The sequence below is a fragment of the Mauremys reevesii genome, linkage group 2 (assembly GCF_016161935.1).
Source record: "Mauremys reevesii isolate NIE-2019 linkage group 2, ASM1616193v1, whole genome shotgun sequence".
NCBI lineage: Eukaryota > Metazoa > Chordata > Testudines > Geoemydidae > Mauremys > Mauremys reevesii.
In genome coordinates this window covers 142,520,472-142,539,403 of record NC_052624.1, presented here as the reverse complement: position 1 = coordinate 142,539,403, position 18,932 = coordinate 142,520,472, and the positions used below count along the sequence as shown (strand labels likewise).

Genomic DNA, 18,932 nt, shown 5'->3' with positions numbered 1-18,932 from the left:
CACTTTTACATACCTTGAATGGCCTGAAAGAGGGTTTTGTTTCAAAAGTGGCTAAATGTGCAGATGAAACATAAAGGAAAGCAGCTAACACATTCAAATTGACCTGAATAAATTATTTCGGGGGGCTCATTAGACACTCATGCAATTCACTATAGCAAAATAGAAGACAAGCTGCAGGGTAGAACAAATCATAACTTGAGCTGGTAGAATTATTCATTGGGAATATATTAGGTAACTAAATTACTCTTTTTTGTTCTGTTTGGCTAATCTCAAGGTCCTTATTGTAGGTGAGATTGTGTCTGATCCCTGTATGGTGCATGGAGAGGGTGCAAGGAGCTTTACTTTACTTTTATGCCCTCTGCCACCACCCCTGTGCAAGGGCCAGACCCCAGCAGTATCTCCCACATCCAAAGGAGGCACAAGTTTAACAGAGTTCATGCTTTGCTCCCCCAACGACCATGTAGCAACTGGCTGGGTGAACAAAGGGAAACAGGCAGCACCATCCAAAGAGATCGTACAGCATTGAAAAGTACAATCCCTCACCAAACCTGCCCTCCACCCCACCGCGGGTGATGTGGCTCCACATTGCCCTCAGCATGACACTATCTAGTAATGGGCGAATTGATGCAGAGCCCAAGCCTACTCCTGTTGATTTCAGTGGGAACAGGATCAAATGTGTAGCCTTCTGAAGGACTGTATGTGTGTGTTTACACTGCAGCTGGGAGCATGCTTTCCGGCCTGAGTAGACAGACTTGCGCTAGCTCAGTTCAAGCCAATGTGTTAAAAATAGCAATGTGGACATTATGGCTGGAGCGGCAGCACAGGCTCTCAAGCCCGCCAGACCTCCTGGGTCCAAGCTCCAGTGACTAACCCGATCCTCAGCTGGTGCCACAACGTTCACACTGCTGTTTTTACTGCACAAGCTGGGCTAGCATGAGTCTGTCTATTTGGATTGGGATGCTTGCTCAGAGTTGCATCATAGATTTACCTTGTGAAACTGCACTGGGGACACTTTGCAACACTGGCCACTACAGGTATGGAGGTGACAGATGTAGAGGAAAGGTATCCAAAATTATTTATTCCATGCTTAGTGTGGTGTGGCTTCAAATGAAAATGGAGTCAGATGTTGTCTGTGCATCTTGAGAAACACAATTGGTGGAGCATAGCTATCAGAAAGGCATGCTATAAGATCCAGAAGAACAGAAATAAATGCATTTTTTTAAAACAACAACAACAACAAACAGAAGGGACCAATAGATTATCTAGTCCAGTGGTTCTCAAACTTTTTTCTTCGTAGACCACTTGAAAATTGGTGAGGGTCTTGGCAGACCACTTAATGATCTTTCGAAATGTTGTTTGTACCGTTAGCACTTTGGATAATAATGATTAACATTTTTTTTGTTCTACAAATAAAAGCACACAACTCATATTTTCATATCAGTAGTTTTACCTTTCTAATGTGATGTATGTGCCCTCTCTCCCCCACCGCAGCAGCCCCTTAGCTGGGGCTGGGAAGGAGAGGGGGGGGTCTCTCCCCCGCCACAGCAGCCACAGAGCTGAGGCTAGGAAGGAGGGCCGTCTCTCTCCCCAGCAGCCACAGCCCTGGAGCTGTGGAAAGTTGCCTCTTTCTCTGGCTGCCACAGTTCTGCACATCCCAAATTCCCCCCACCCCCTCTTCTCACCCCACTGCCCCCTCCTACCTACCCCCTATTTCGCCCCAAGGCCACCACCTCACCTTACATGTGCATCTTCTCCAGGGTCCAGACACCTAATTAGTGGAGCCACACTGCATGGCTCCACTAATTAGGTGGGTGGCCTTTCATTCTGTTGTGTGTGACCACCCAGGCGCACACTTTAGAGGGAACTATCCGCGGACCACCTGAATGAAACTTGCAGACCACTGGTGGTCCGTGGACCATAGTTTGAGAGCCTCTGATCTGACCTCCTGCATAATACAGGCCATAGCATTTCACCCATTTAGTCCTGTCCTGAGCCAAACAACTGATGTTTAACTAAACCATGATTTTCAAAAAGGCATGCATTCTTGACTTTTTAAAAGTTTACAGCAAGCTGTTCAGAGTTAAGAACTAATTTAACAGCAAATAATCAAAAATGGAATTTAAAGCAATAAGTGTCCTATTAATTAGAAAGCTCTGTTTCTTTAGAAGCATAGCAAAAATGTAGAGCAAGCTGGCAGTTTCAAATAGTTGTTTTTCTACATTTTTAAGGTTGCTCTGTAACTTTTAAAAATATTGATTATAAGGAAGGGCATAATTCTTCACACTGTTTCGCTAAATTGCTTTTATATGTAGGAAAACACTGAGCATCAACTTTCCCCTCATTCATTCAGGGTGCAAAGCCATGAAGAGGTATGTAGAGTATTCACATGCTATTGAAAAGAAAAATGGAGAAGGAAAAGTAGACAATTTTTTACTGTAACTTCACTTCAGTGTCCATTAATTTAATCCTCTCATCAGCATTCCTACCATAAAGCAAAATAAAAATACATCATCATATAGGAGGAAGAAATATTATCCAATATCCAGAGTCTTATTACCGTTCAAAATTCAATCAAATAACATTCAAAGGTCCAGTTCTGCTAAGGATTCAGAAATTATAAGTATATTCTCCAATTTTTCCTTCAAATTATCCTCCAGTGAGAACTCTTACAGATCTATTTTAGTTTTGGTAGAAACAGGAAGAGAATCCAATTGCAACACATTTGACTTCCTTTTAATAAATGCTGCTAATTGGTCTGTATAAAACATGTGTATATATGAGCATGTCCAATTTCACTCAGCTCTTAAAAGGAAATAAAGAGAGATAATTCAGCTAGTAAGTCTATAAACTGCTGCTTAAAGAGGAGGAACAGATACTGCCTTGCATGAATTGGGAGTTTAAAGACCGTTCTCTACACTGCATAATATGTTACACCATTGTGATATGGCCCTGATCTGATCCTGCAAGTTGTTCTGGTGTGTACAGAAGAGTGTGCAAAGTTGTGCTCCAGCACAAATTTAAGCACTAAACAGAGGTTTCCATGCTTGGTGGTAGTATATGTCAAGCCTCTTTGCAACCACTCCCTTCTTTGTGAATGCATGGGGTAAGAAAGGGGGCAGGGCCAGGGCAGAGAATGAGCATATGTCAGGAGACATGGTCTAAAAGAAACCTTCATCATGCTAATCAGGAGCTGAGCTATGCATTGTCTCTGAGGCTTGACTCCTTCTCCTCATTAATGTGTCACTGGCAATAGTGCAATAGTGCTCATCATTGTTTATCTTTGCCTTGGATGTGCAATACTTCACACCTATGCTGTTTGGGATCAGGAACGTAAGCCCTGACCTGCAATTTGTTGCATGCAGATTCAGAAGTCCATCCACACAATAAATTGCAGGATCAGAGTCTTAAAACTTAATTTCAGACACAGTAGCAAAAGTTATGAGCACTGTGCCCCTCAAAATCTACTCTGTGCCAAAAGATGTAATAGTGTCACAGACAGCTGAGACAGTCTCTGGTCTGGTTCCTTCCATCATCTAGGTGCACGTGTGGCTCCCTTCTTAATTTACAAGGTTAAAAATGTACCTTCTCTAAAAGAACAGCCTTACCTTTTATCAGTTCCCAAGATGTTTTTTCAGTGTCACTAAGGAAATCTGTAGATTAGTATATGTCAAAGCATTTTCTAGATTTTCAGTTTTCTGCCTCATGTGGACATGGTCTTTAGCAATCATTAGTATAACAGAAGGTATTCCAGATATTTGTGTGTGTTTGTCCAGTCACCACGTGGAGCCATTTTTTTCTATGATTTCTATTCCCAATACCATTTTCTTAAATGAATTCTGCATCCTATTTTTAAGTGTTCATATGAACATCAACATAAAAAAGCATGTCCTCCCGACATGCTCTTGCCTTATTTTAGAGGTACCCCTTGCTCAGTCATTTCTTGTTTGCTCTGTAGGGACTGAATTCTGCAAGATGCTGAGCTTTCTAGTTCTGGTCCAGCAAAGCACTTATGGATGTGTTTAACATTCAGCATATGTATAGTTCCATTGACATCAGCAGGACTACTCACATGCTTAAAGTTAATCGTGTGCTTAAGTAATTTGCTAGGTCAGGATCAGAGTGCTTAGCACCTTTAGAGAATTGTGCTCCAAGCAAAGTAACAGCGTAATCTTTATCCCATACACCCTGCCATGACAATTGCTTTTAGGATCAGTGGTTAGTTCACCCCATCATCACTTTCATCAGTGAAAGGACAGAAAACTGATTCTGGTTGCTGTTGTCACGGGTGTCAATATTATGCAGTGATGTGGTGAAGGTATGCAAGAGAGGGAAGATAACTGGAACAAGAGCAGAAATGTATATGAAGGACTTCGTGTCCCCAAGAAGTCCAATGGCTAGCCAAGCGGGCAGATCCCATGGTGATAGATGATTTTTTAATTCAGAACAAGAGAAGCAAAAGTATATAAGTGTGTGCAGGATATGGAGCTACAATAGATAGGAAACAATCATGATACTTCCCATCACTATAAGTGCCATCATTTGGAGTTCAACAGGATGGGGAATCTCCACTGCTGCAAAAAGAAATAATAGTGAGGATGCTTGAAGGGTTTGGGGAGGGATTATTTCACAGAAAAGTTTGAAATGGCCATGCTATTCCATGAAGTGTAGAAGATTAAGACATTTCAAAATGTATCTTTTAGGTAAATATGCATGTTTTATGTAATATGTATTTGTTTTTCTCTTGAGGCTTTGGCTACACTTGTACTTCAAAGCGCTGCCGTGGTAGCGCTGCCGTGGCAGCGCTTTGAAGCGCTAAGTGTAGTCAAAGCGCCAGTGCTGGGAGAGAGCTCTCCCAGCGCTGTCCGTACTCCACCTCCCTGTGGGGAATAACGGACAGCGCTGGGAGCCGCGCTCCCAGCGCTGGGGCTTTGACCACACTGGCGCTTTGCAGCGCCGCAATTTGCAGCGCTGGAGAGGGTGTGTTTTCACACCCTGCTGCAGCGCTGCAAATTTGTAAGTGTAGCCAAGCCCTTAGAGTGGAGAGGCAATGGTGGCTTATTTCTCCTTCTTGCCACCAGGGTGAGAAGTGCAGATCTGGGTGAACCATTCAATCTGCTGTCCCTTTAATATTCCTGGATCTTTGTATAGTCATTGATATCGGTGCACAGAAAGATTTATGAGACAATCTGGTGTCATTGAAACACAGACACTTGTTTATATTAAAAAACCTAAAAGAAAACAATGGTTATTACCCAATAATAATCACGTAAGGATATGCATTAAATTCTGCTGCTGTTCTGGTTTGACTTTACTAACTTCGTTCTGATCATCTATTCAGATTTAAGGAAACAAGTTCCCAACTGCTTCATACTAGATCCTAAAACTTGAATAAGTAAATACTGTTGTTGTTTTTTTAATTGATCACAAATTTATATGTAGATGAACAAACTGAGGTCCCTGTGATGCAGAAGTCAATGAAGATTTCAATGGGGTTTGAATAAAAACTAGTGCTTTTGCTCCTCCTTCTGGTGCCATGCAGAACTAAGCTGAATTTGGATACTACAGGTACTTCTGTGGTGCAAGTCACAGCTACTGATGCCGATGACCCTTCATATGGAAACAGTGCCCGTGTCATCTACAGCATACTTCAGGGACAGCCATATTTCTCTGTGGAGCCAGAAACAGGTCAGGAAGCTGATATTGTTTTCGTCTACCACAAGCTTAGTAGTAAGCTTTTCTTTCTTCTAGAAAACTCACCAAAATTAGAGCAGATTTGTACAAAGCCAGGCAGTGAAGGGCTACAATGTTTCTTATTTCCTGTGTTTCAGTAACTTACAATCCTTGTAATAAATGTGAAAACCATATATATTACAGCTACCTAAATAAAACATAAGTTACTTGTATTGTTTTGGGTAGGAACTAGAAAGTTGTAATGTAGTACTAATGTTTTTGTTTCTATCATTGTACATAGAGAGAGAGAAGCTGTATGGAAGACTTCACAGAGATACACAGATAATTGGATTGCATTGATAGTGGATGCACGCTTGAAAAATATGTTTTTAAAGACACACTGAAAAGACTCAGTATCGTGGTACTGTGCGTGTCAAAAATGCAGGGATGGATAACAATTGCTTACATGTTTTCCTAAAGGCATCATCAGGACTGCTTTGCCAAACATGAACAGAGAAAACAGGGAGCAGTACCAAGTAGTTATCCAGGCAAAAGACATGGGAGGCCAGATGGGTGGATTATCAGGGACCACTACAGTGAACATCACACTGACTGATGTCAACGACAATCCGCCGCGATTCCCCCAGAGTAAGCAACATTTAATAGTCCTCCTGCATGCCAAAAGCTTCTGAATTAAAGAGTTAAGCAATTGCCATCTGGTTTAATTTAAAGTAAATCTAGATTATGGGGCACACATGAACAAAAGGCTTATGTACAGATTTATTCACTGTTATTAAAGTAGAAAATTAAATGTTACAGTACTCCTTTGTTCAGGGAAATGGTTACATGATCAAATATAACAAAAGGAAACCTGGGATACCTTTCAGGATTATTTGGGGGTGAGGAGAGAGGCAGGACCATAAGAGCATTAAGAGCAATTCTTTCTTTCCTGTTACCTATAGATTAACCATTTTTAATTCTTACTGGAAAACAAAACATGTATTAATTTTAGCAAGGAGGAAATAGGTGCACTGTAGTCCCTGCTTAAACGTTTAATCATGAAGACCCCAACTCTGGGGACGAATTACCTGAAGGAAATCCAGACAGATCTGTATTTGTATAGACACAGTGCTATAAAAGCTGATATGCAGAGAACTTCCCAAAGTGAATGTGAATGGCATGTAACATCACTGTTTTTGACAGCTTAAACTTATCAAAGCACTTTATACTGCTTTTTAACCTTTTTGTGATAGTACAGCTTTCAAGCCTTCATTGTCTCAAACTAGAATAGGAAACCATTATTAGCCTCTATTTATGTAACCTGTAATTGTTCGAGTCTCTATATTGCAAACTTGTTAGAATATTCCTTGAAAATTCTTTGTGGGAGGATGGTTTACGTAGGTGAACATTTTAGTACCCATTGAAAACATTTTGAATATATTGCAGCCAGAACATTTATAGAGTGCCCAAGATTCTGTAACAGCAAATAATTCCCATTCTTCTCTCCCACTACTTTTATCCTGGTGCAACTCCATTAACTTCAATGATGTTATGCCTGACTTGCATTGGTGCACAACAGAGGAGAGTCAGGCCCAATATCTCTGCCTTCAACAAGTTCATTATGAAATAGCAGGCAGTGCATAATTGTCTTGAACACACAGGAAGAAAGACGAGATGCAAATGATGTGGTTTAATTACGCCACAACTTTATTAGCTTAACGCCTCTGGGAACTGTCCAGCATTACCTTGTACAGCGCAGGTCATGATTCCTGCCTTAATCACTTGCACCTCATGCAGGGCTGTCTTTAGTCCCCCCACCCTTCCACAGCTTGTTCCCAGCCTGTTGTTGGCACTCAGTGGTGGAGCTGGTGAACGATGGGCATCGCCTCGCTGTGCCAAATGTTAAGAGCCCCAGTTCAGTCGTCCAGCTTCTTCATGGAATATCTTCCCTTAAGTTCACTTCCAACTCCTGCTGAACTGTATCCCCTCTGCAATCAGTGCCTGCATGAAATACCTGCCACAAGGAGGAGCCAGGAATTATCTTGGCTTCCCCACCCCCTCGTGCACAGGGACCAATTACTTACTTGAGCCCCACTTTGCCCACCCACCAGCTCAGGTGATTCCTTCCCACCCCCTGCTGATCACTCCCCTCCCAGCCCTCAAGAGAGAGGGAACCCATAAAGGAGCCACTGCCCCTTTTTCCTGCCAGTCCAGACAAAGCTCCCTGCTTTTGAGATTGCAGGCATTGCATCTAAATTCTCTACTGACACAGGAGAATCAGGGCCATTATCTCTGACTTCAGCATGTTCATTATGAAATAACATGCAGTGTATTTTTCTAAATTCTCTGCTACCACTTCAGTTAATATGTAGCCATTTGTCTACTGTTTGTATTTAATAGCATGCGACTACATTGAGAAATAACTTCATCTGTAAATTCAAAATAGATAAATCAAAGACAGTTCTAGGTACTTACAATTATTTCCCCTGGGTAGAATTTGCCACTCACCTGTCACTTGCTATCTACTTTCACTTTTCCACAGCAATTCTTTTGATATGTTAACTTCTCTGTAGATGCACATTGCACATACAGGATTGTGGCACCTCTGATGCTTTGTGCATAAAAGTATTACATCCTGCTGGTTTCAGCAGTTTTGCAGACTACTGCGGAAGACTATTCTAGGTGCTGTCTGCACTGCAAACTGCAGGGCAAAAGCCTCACAGATTGGCTTCAGCAGTTAAATTTAGTACAGTATTTAGGCACTAAATATAGATGCAGCTGCTTATTTCTGTTTATTCCTTTTTCTTTTTTAATTTTAGCACGGGCCAGACTGTTGTCTTGAGCGTCTGAGTGGACTTTACAGAACTGCTATAACTGAATTCTTCATTGAATACCTATGACTTTTTAGCTTTTATATTAATTGTATACACTTGTGGCCTGATCCAACTCCCAGATAAGTCAGTAGGCATCTTTCCATGGACTTCAAATGGAAGTCATTATAAAGCCCTTCATCTAAGCTTAAACTCTCCCACGCTAACGTGTCTCTAGCATGCCACACACAAATATTTTAGTATAATACTCGTTTTGAGTATAAGTATTACAATATTGTATAGTATGTGCTCTCATTTTTCTTTATTTGGATTGCAGGTCAGGGTCTCGTTGTGCTAGGTGCAGTTCAAACACGTAGGGCTATATAGTGTGTTGGGGTAAAAATTTCAAAAGCACTGGAGAGATTTATGAGCCTAAATCCTGTTTTCAAAAGTGACTTTAGAAAACATTACCATTAGACTACATGCTCACACAAGAATGTAAGGGGGAGGTAGACTCCCCCTCTGCCGAACACAGACCTACACATACACTCTCTCTCTCTCTCTCTCTTTCCCCGCCCCGTCCCTTGTGCAGGCTACTTGGGCCTGGATGCACAGGAGTAAGTGAATGTGGCCTGCTCATTATTTCCCCTCTCCACATGTATACTCCAGAGTAGATGGACAAGGAGTCGGTGGAGCCTCTTTTTTTCCCTCCTGCTCCTCCCATTCCCTCCACCTCTCACCTTTAAATACATTGGCCATCACAGCTGAGTGGATGCAGGAGCATCATAGTTGGCTGCTGGTACTGGCACATAGTAAATTGCTTACTCTCCAAAATGAGGAGGAAGGAGGAGTCTCAGACTAGTCTCTGAGGCACAGTGCCTGACAGGGCTATATAAGCCTGTGTGTTGCCAATTATGTTCCACCTTTGGCTCTGATTTGTGCCTAAAGGCACAATCTAACCCATAGTGAGTTTATACCCCAAAGAATTTAAACTGTAAGACAAAACAAACAAAAAGACAGAAGGGGTGGGGGAGTGGTCTGACACTATGGTGATGAGAGTTATATAAATACCATAGACCAGGTCAGGATGATGATATACAAATATCTTGTTAGTTCCATTAATCTCCTCCACCCCAGCCCCCATTCCAAATAGCCCTTCAAGCGATTCATTATTTGTTGGCTAATGTATTATAGGCATTAAGAAGTGGACTTGCAAAGGGATTCAAAGGAGTGGCCTTACAGTCTGGCTTTGGGGATGGTGTTCCATGTATTAAAGGCAGTGCAGAACAAAGTTCAAGGAGCGTTTCTTATGCACTATAAAGCATTTTTTTTTCACATTTTAAAATGAGAAACAGTTATTAGAACATATCTATATTCATTGGGGAAAAAAAATTGAAGTAACTTCTGTAGTATGTTTTAAATGCCTAAGAATATGGAAAATGAGACTAAATGTTGCCATGGCACCCTTAAGTCTTCCCCTTCATGTGTTCTGTCTCGTGAAATGTTATGGGACATATGGTCTTTCCTCACGGTCTCTCACAGCACTGAATAAATATTTATTTTATAAATATGAGCAGTGGGATTTCGCTGTCATTTTTGAACCATTAACAGATTATAGAGAGATTATGTACTAATGTAGCAAAGTACACAGATTTAAATATTACAGAAGGGTAATGAAAATGACAAAGTAAATATGAGCTAAATCATGGAGCTGAAAACACTGAGGTGCAAGAGTGTCAAGAAACATATTAGTAAACAGAGCTAAGTGCACTTTGGAGATACAATACTCAGTCACCATTGTGCATCCTGTAACAGGGCATACCTCAAACCCCATAAATCTATGAGAAATGTAAATTGACTTAGTGTTCTGTCTTCTCTGGTGTGGTGGTTGATGGCTTTTCACTAAGTGGGTACAGTCTAAAGCCAATATATCAAAGTTTAAATTACATTGGGCAAACACTATATAATAACTGGGATAGATAAACTAGTTCCTAAAAGTAAGAATAAGCCTGAACCTCAGTCCTATCCCATCAATGAACCAGATGGTTTCCTTGATATGGATCTCCTCAAAAGGAGTCCACCTCTCCCCTGGCAACCTCTATTTTAATCTTTCTACCATTCTGTTAAGTATCAGGAGTAACCACCAAGTGACTTGCCTAGGTCTTCCCGCAGCTTTATTGACAGAAGAAGGTTGCCAGTGACCTTCCCAATTCTTCTTATGCCTTTCTTTGTGGGAACATGTCCACCACTGTCCTCCATTAACGATCCCGCTTGCTTGGGGGTGCATCACCATCCCACAATCACGCAGAACCTAGATTTCTAGTCTGCTGGGCCTAAGTCAGTTTTTTCCCATTTCAGAATTCTGATACATTCTGCAACAATATTAGCAAAAGGAGAGTGGATCAAGATGGGACAAGATTAAGGGATAGGAGTGAGCCATGGACTTGTTTTTAGTGAGGGCTGGAATAAGATTTCAACAGGTTTGGATAAGCATTTGAATGTCTGGATGCTTTCCTCAACTGAAGCTCCAAACCTTGGAGGTTCCCCTATTACTAATTAATATAAGCTACATATAGACAAAACAAGCAATGCTAAAGTACTTGCTACTGTGATCCTGTCAGATCTCTCAAACTAATAAATGTTTGTATTTGCATGAGAGACCCACATGGAAAAGCCAAAGTTTTTCATGAAGTGGGGTTGTTAATTTATCAGGGTACATCTCATCAACAAGCTCCTCTGCGTCAATACTGAATCCCTGCCGCACTACGATGTAAGGCAACACTGTGTTACTGGATACGCCATCTTGTGGGTATCATGTTCATCTCCTTTCTTTGTACAGTAGTTTTGCCTTATATAATGTAAACTTAATATTCCCCCTAGTTCACCATGCTTAGCACAGAGAGTGCCTAGGAACTATTGTGGTAACATTACCTAGTTAACTAAAGCCACTGGAAAACAAGGTTTTTATGGGTAGCCGGTACACAGTGTAACTATCTTAGATTTCCTCTTTGAAGCAGGATATTGTGATAGTAGCATCTGTATTAATTTAAAAAAATGTCCTTTTTTAAAAAAAAATGCTGCTTAGCGCACAATGTGGCTAAAGGGTTTTTCCTCCTCAAGGTCCTGGCAGATGAGGATAATGACCTCTTCCTACACTTATACATTAATGGCATGGATAGGACGCAGCATGCTAGACTGTATAGTAAAACTCTGTTTTATTTCATTGTTGATATTTATTGCTTTACCTTCATGGTTGTTTGTCAGTACTATGCTAAAGCTCTAGGGATGCTGTTGAGACACTTTAGGTAGTAAAAAAACTAATAAAAAAGTTGTTTTTTTGCACATCCAATTTTAACAGTAGTACTGAATGTTTAATTTGCTATAAAAATTGATTTTAAAAAACTAGCTACACTTTTTTTCTCATAGAAGTTTCATGAGCCATTTTCAGTTTTCTGGAACTTGTTTGTTATTCAGATTTATTTGCCATATTTTGAATTTTTTACTGTATGGATTGATTATAAATACTTGAATTTCAAATGGTCACTTATGTGTGATTGGAAGTCAGGTGATTCTTTTTTGTTTCTTGACAGAATGAATGTGAGTGCACTTCTCATGCAAATATATAGATGTGAGAATTTAAAATTTGGTTTCTGTGAATAGTTATGCAGTTGGCTTTAAAATATGCTTTTTGCAAACATTTATGCCAGTGAAATTTTATAACTAGAATATGAAAATGAAAGCACCAATCATAGAGCCAATTTGATTCATTTTAAAAGTACAAATCAATATTTTTTTTATTTTATTCACCAAATAAATAGTAATAACTCTATTTAAATTTTTCTGTGGTGTCAAAGTAGATTTAAAAATTAACTAAAAATGGTCCTTTCTTCAGGGAGCTCAGTCAGGATATCACCCTTAGTATTTAGAATCTGAAAAATATTTGCCATTCAATTATAAGGATTTTAAAATAGGTCTACTTTGTGTCTTATAATTAAATGTCATTTTAGGAATTGGGTATTTTATGATTACAGCCCTTTTAGTATTAGGCATAAAGTAAAGTGTAACAAAGACATTATGCTATCATTTTTAATGTTTTAAGAATGAATAGAAATGTTTAGATAATGAGCAATAGATAGATGCCTTTTAAGGGGAAAAAGTCCCCTAATGAGTCAAAGGAAATAATCACATTTGTGAGTTTCCAAGGATGTAGCTATGGACACAGGAATAACTGAAATAAAATGTGTGGGACACATGAAAAATGAATATTCTCTATCTATAATATATACATATCCTACAGAGTATGATTGAATATTTTGTATATTTAGTCATACAGAAGTAGAGTGATTATTAGTATCTGAAAAGTACTAACATTATGTAATATTACATTAAAAGAACACTAAGGTTGCAAAGTCAAGCATGAACGTCAGAAAATATCAGAATTAAGTTTGTCTGCACCACTTTAATTTGTCCCCCTTGTCTGTATGCATTTATATAGATTTGCATAACATAACCTAGGAAGTCTTGGCAGAGCCAGGAATAGAATCTTGTTCTCCCCTCTCTACTGAATGAAGCAGAGTTCTTGCAGAACAAATAGTATTTGATAATGTAATTAAAGACTGTATCATAATGCACTTTCTGAAACTTACTGTGCATATCTTACTTTGTTCTGCTTCTTTTTCTTTGTAGACACCATCCACCTCCGCATTCCAGAATCTTCCCCAGTTGGCACTGCCATTGGCAGTGTAAAAGCCACTGATGCCGACACTGGGAAAAATGCAGAAATGGAATACAGAATAGTTGATGGTGATGGAACAGATATGTTTGACATTGTGACACAGAAGGACACACAGGAAGGCATCATAACTGTGCACAAGGTGTCTATAATCAGTAACAACCACTGAATGGTTTTGGTATAGAGGACTGATGTATATCCCAATGTTGTACATTAAACACATATAGAAACAAAAGTAGATCATATTATGATCACCCTTAAAAGCTCAACATTTGCAACAGCTACCACACAGCTGTATCTTAGAGCTTGTACTGTTTCCCTGTTCTTAGAATAGGAAATAATTGGTATTTGAGATATCACTGAGAAGTAGGAGTATAAAGGGCCATCTCCAATATACTGCCATGATTATCACTGATTTTAGTACAAGTTTGTTTGATGTTTGACTGACAGTTTTTCAGCAGGTGCTAGAAACAGGTTTCAGTGTATTTCAGAGAAATACTGCACTGCTACAGTATAGGGAAATACTGTATGCAAGATACAAGTGCACAGTTACTCTTTTTTGATAACTGTAGTATCACAGGGCAACAGCACCACAATCAGTAACTGCCAGCCAGAGCTTGGTAGCATGCAACCTTTACAGAGTGATAGCAGAGTGTTGGATTTTCTAAAATACCTAAGACAGTTGAATGCCTAAGCATAGCTAGAGAACTGTGGATTTCTTAGCACTGGTCTACATCACAAAGTTAGATCAGCTTAATTACATTGCTCAGGCAGGGCTGTGAAAAAAATTCATTCCCTGTGTGATGTAGTTAAGTCAGCTTAAGCCCTGGTGTAGACACAGGTAGCTCGACAGAAGAATTCAACAGAAGTTGACCTACCTACCACATCTTGGAGAGGTGGATTTACTACAGCAATGGAAGAATGCCTTCCGTCACTGTCTAAGTGTCTACACTACAGCAGCACAGTTGTTGCTTTTCAAGTATAGACATATGAGTGTCAGCTGTGTGTCATTTCCACAGTGAAAATGTAAGAAAGACATTGTTGTGTATATGCATACATGCTTTGTTTAGTCCAATTTTATGATCAGGTCATTATTCCTGAAAATTTCCAAACAAAGTAATCACTTCACACCATTTTCCCCAAGATCCAGAAATCTTATGAATTTCATATTTCTTGGAAGCATCAAGTATTCCTCTTCCTCTGGTGCTTCAGAGCACATACATTTATAAATGAGCCAAAAATATTTAGCTTTTAACGTTTTTGCTGGAACTTGTGGCTCATTGAACAAGGCATAAGGTGAGAGCTCAGAGTATTCTTATTCTTGTATAAGGATTATGAATTAGTCCTAAAGTTGTTTGATTTATATTGTTGGTAGAGTTAGCTTGTTGCAAATAATTAAACTGACATAGTAGATCATTTTTTCCACCTGTTTCAGAAGTGTTCATGAGCTCCTCCTAGTTTTTGTGACTATATTTGTTTTACATAGAAGTATTTATTAAGAGTTTATGGGAACAAATTTTAGCCTTTGGGTTGTTCATAAACTGTTGAATTTGACTATTTGCTATTGATTATTCATGATGTATTTTAGTCATCTAAGTCACACAGTTGTGTAGTTTTGTTCATGCTCTCTGTTCATACTCAAACTTTATAAATGGGAGAATAATGAATTATGGTTACAGGGCTAGCTGGACATTTGTCCTCTTTCTCTCTTAGTATGCCCCCTAAGATGTCAGGCATCTTTCCTCTACATATCACAGGGTGGAATTTCACAATTTCTCTGACTCTTAGCCCAGGCCCTGGGCTACAGCATGCTGTGTATAAACTGTTATTACCCTGTATGCCTGACTGAGCTCAGGCACCTGCAGTTTTTCCCTTTAGGAGTCTGTGATCAGATAGTGACCAGGCGACCTTCTTAACACCAAAGTACTATTTATTGTATCCGTAGGAACAAAACATTACAGAAAAAAGGAGAATTTTAAAACAATGAACAAACAATCCACACATATGTCCATCTTATCTAGACTCTTATCATCCCCTGATAGTAATGTAGGCAGAACTAACTTCTTCAGACCCTGCAGTGGGGTTATATGCCTCAGACTACTTTCCCTGAGCAACTACCACCTCTCTCTTGAGAGAAGGCCCTTTTAATCCTGTCAGAGTTCTTTCATCCTTTTGTGTTCATAGGCTTTACCTGTTCTGATCAAAACCATTTTTGTGGGTTGGTTGGAAAGGAGGCACAATCATTCAAGTTGATGATCCCAGTATTGTTTAACTCGTATATGTTTGCTAAGAGCTATTCTTTTTCTTCCTGCCTTTCTTTTTCCAGGCATCGAGAATGGGCTTGGAGACATAATTACTCTTCCTTCTACTCTGATTTCTTTTCATAACAAGGTGGAGCAGAGGAGGAGAAAAGTTTCCGTTGCCTGTACTATACCTCTTCTGCTGATACATAGAATATTTAAATCCCCAAAGCTGTCAGTATGGCATCTTTCATGAGCACTAATTTTATATGTTTTAGTGGGGAGGGGAATTTTTAAATTTGTCTCTAGAATCCATTTTGATAAGTGAAAACCACAGGTTTGATATATCCCTGTTGTTTTGTGTGAGCTAATGAAGTCTGCTCTGCAGTCAGACAGGTAAATTCTCAGCCTGCTCATTCTCTATATATCATTAATTAGCTACCACTTTTCATCTGTGACAGTTGCAGAGAAATTGGGGAATGGAGTTTCTTGTCTACACAAAATGGATTCTAATTATAACCCTGAACCCTTCTCTTTTCATTTTAAAAGTAGCTGCTGACAAAATGTCAAATCTATTTTGCAAAAAATTCTCTGATCTTGGATTCATGAAATTCAATGAAAATGAGCAAGATTAAGTACTGATTTTGTCCCAGTAATGTTTTAAATCTTTGGTTCAAAATTAATTTTTTTTGCAAAATTACAGTTGGCGACTTAGTTCTGTTTACATTTATTTCTCCTTAAATAATAAAACTCAGACAAGTGTATGTACATCCCTTTTCCACATAAGAATGGCCACACTTTGTCAGACCAATGGTCCATCCAGCCCAGTATTCTGTATTCTGATAGTGGATGATGCCAGATGCTTCAGAGGGCATGAACAGAACAGGGCAATTATGAAGTGATCCATCCCCTCTTGTCCAAGTCCCAGCTTCTAGCAGTCAGAGGTTCAGGGACACTCAGAGCATAGGATTGTATCCCTGACCATCTTTACTAGTAGCCACCGATGGACCTATCCTCTGTGAACTTACCTACTTCTTTTTTTAACCCAATTATCCTTTTGGCCTTCACAACTTCCCCTGGCAATGAGTTCCACAGATTAACTGTGTGCTGTGTGAAGAATTACTTCCATATGTTTGTTTTAAAATGCCTGCTATTAATTTAATTGGGTGATGTCTCGTTCTTGTGTTATGCGAAGGGATAAATATCACTCCTATATTCATTTGCTCCATGCCATTCATGACTTAGACCGTTCTGTTAGCTTTTTTGTCTGCTGCTGCACATGAACAGATGAACTATCCACAGTGACTCCAAGATCTCGTTCTTGAGTGGTAACAGCTAATTTAGACCTCATCATTTTGTATGTATAGCTGGGATTATGCGTCCAGAGTGCATTACTTTGCATTTACAGGGCTGCCTGGGGGGACGCAATTTTCCCCAGGCCCCGGGCCCCGCAAAGGCCCCCACAAGAATATAGTATTCTATAATATTGTAACTTTTCTTTATGGAAGGGGCCCCCAAAATTGCTTTGCCCCAGGCCCCCTGAATCCTCTGGGCAGCCCTGTGCATTATCAATCTTGAATTTAATCTGCCATTTTCTTGCGCAGTCACCCAGTTTTGTGATAACCCTGTACAACTCTTCACAGTCAGTTTTGGACTTAGCTATCTGTAGTAATTTTGTATTGTCTGCAAACTTTGCCACCTCACTGCATACACCTTTTTCCAGATCATTTATCAATATGTGGAACTGCTCTGGTCCTAGTGCAGATCCTGGACTGTGCTATTTACCTCTCTCCACTGAGAAGACTGACTATTTATTCTTACCCTTTGTTTCCTATCTTTTAACCAGTTACTAATCCATGAGATAACATTCCTTCTTATGCCAAGACTGCTTACTTTGCTTAAAAGCCTTTGGTGAGGGACCCCATTTGTTTCTAATAGAAACTAGATTGTTGTGACACGATTCCTCTTTACAAAAGCCACTTACTCTTTTCCAACATATCATGTTCATCTAAGTTCATCTTCCTGCAAATGTTTCCTGAAGAAATTTGGCATTATGGCCCTGATGCTGCAATTGTTCCACAAGCACAACTCCCATTCACTTCAATAGAAAGGTCTAGGTGTGGAATGCTTGTCAGATTTGATTCTGTATTTGTGAAACATCAGCAAAATTCATCACACAGTTGCTAAGTTTGTAGGTGAAAGTTTGCACAGAAAAAGAATTGAGAATAGCAATTAATACATTTCACTTTTGGAATTTTCTCAGATTTACATTAAGCAGTTCTACCTAGCTGCAGGTGCTATTGTAATACAAGTACCGGTAATAATAAGTGGTGATTCCTACTGAAGTCAATGGATGTTTTGGTTACTTAAGGAACTGGGTCCCTATTCTGTGGAAAAAAACTCTCTGAATTTTCCTGTGAGGTTCTGAGTGCTATTAGCACCTATTAATCACAGTGGAGTTACACCATTTTACATCAGCTGATGATTTGGCCCATTATGTCTTTACTTCCCCTATGTATCCAACGCATACAGTGTAATTTAATAAAGTTTATTTCCTTTTTTTTCCTCCCCCATAGCCACTGGACTATGAGACCAGAAGGCTTTATACACTGAAAGTAGAGGCTGAGAATACCCATGTGGATCCACGATTTTATTATCTTGGGCCTTTTAAAGATACTACAATTGTAAAAATCTCCGTGGAAGATGTGGATGAACCTCCTGTCTTCAGCAGATCCTCTTACCTTTTTGAGGTACATGAAGATATTGAGGTGGGGACAATCATAGGAACTGTGATGGCACGGGATCCTGATTCTGCTTCAAGCCCTATCAGGTAATGTCATAGTCTCGCTATATACCTCGTGATTTAAAAAAAAAACAAATACAAAAACAAACAAGAATGTGTGTGGAGAAAATGGTTTCCCTTTCAAATTGCAGTTGATGAATGTTGAGGTAGCTTTTCCACCCTAGGACTGGGGAGAGGAGAGCAGGGAGGAATTTCTGAGATCTGAAGGAGAAGAACCCTTCTTCTGTACAACTACTAATGTCCACAAAGGAGAACCCCTCACCTGCAGACAGTGGGAGATACACAGGAGCTGATCTTTATCTGGGTGCATGCATAAGCTCCCTGGTAACCCCTTAGGCAGTTCATCAGCCCTTCTGAGTCTCAAAACTGTAGAACTTCCCTTGTTGTGGGTTTATGCAAGTTGATCTACCCTTGCCTCCTACTGTTACCCTTAGGGTCCTCATTATTGCTCACCAATACACCTCCAGGAGGCTTGTTGGCAGCACCCCAATCCTCCACCACCACTTTCAAGTCCTAGATGAGCCTAGGTAAGCTTTCCAGGCCCTCCTGTGCCTAAGCCTGTGGGTTTTGGGAGACCCCTGATAAGCCTATGGTCCATGGGAAGGTGGGGGCTGTTGAATCTCCTAATATTTTCTCATGTCAAGCTCAGGAAACCCAATGGTGGGATGAAATACCAC

General features: G+C 39.9%; 1 protein-coding gene across 2 annotated transcripts in view; it reads left to right on the top strand.

The window, feature by feature from the left end:
* LOC120399033 (cadherin-10) overlaps nucleotides 1–18,932 on the top strand; it is a 155,689-nt gene that overhangs the window by 104,810 nt on the left and 31,947 nt on the right. For both annotated transcript variants that reach the window (XM_039526903.1, XM_039526902.1), the window contains exons 4-7: nucleotides 5,566–5,685; nucleotides 6,151–6,318; nucleotides 13,167–13,354; nucleotides 18,029–18,282. In XM_039526903.1, the coding sequence (XP_039382837.1) occupies nucleotides 5,566–5,685; nucleotides 6,151–6,318; nucleotides 13,167–13,354; nucleotides 18,029–18,282 (730 nt within the window). The remainder of the gene's footprint in view (nucleotides 1–5,565; nucleotides 5,686–6,150; nucleotides 6,319–13,166; nucleotides 13,355–18,028; nucleotides 18,283–18,932) is intronic.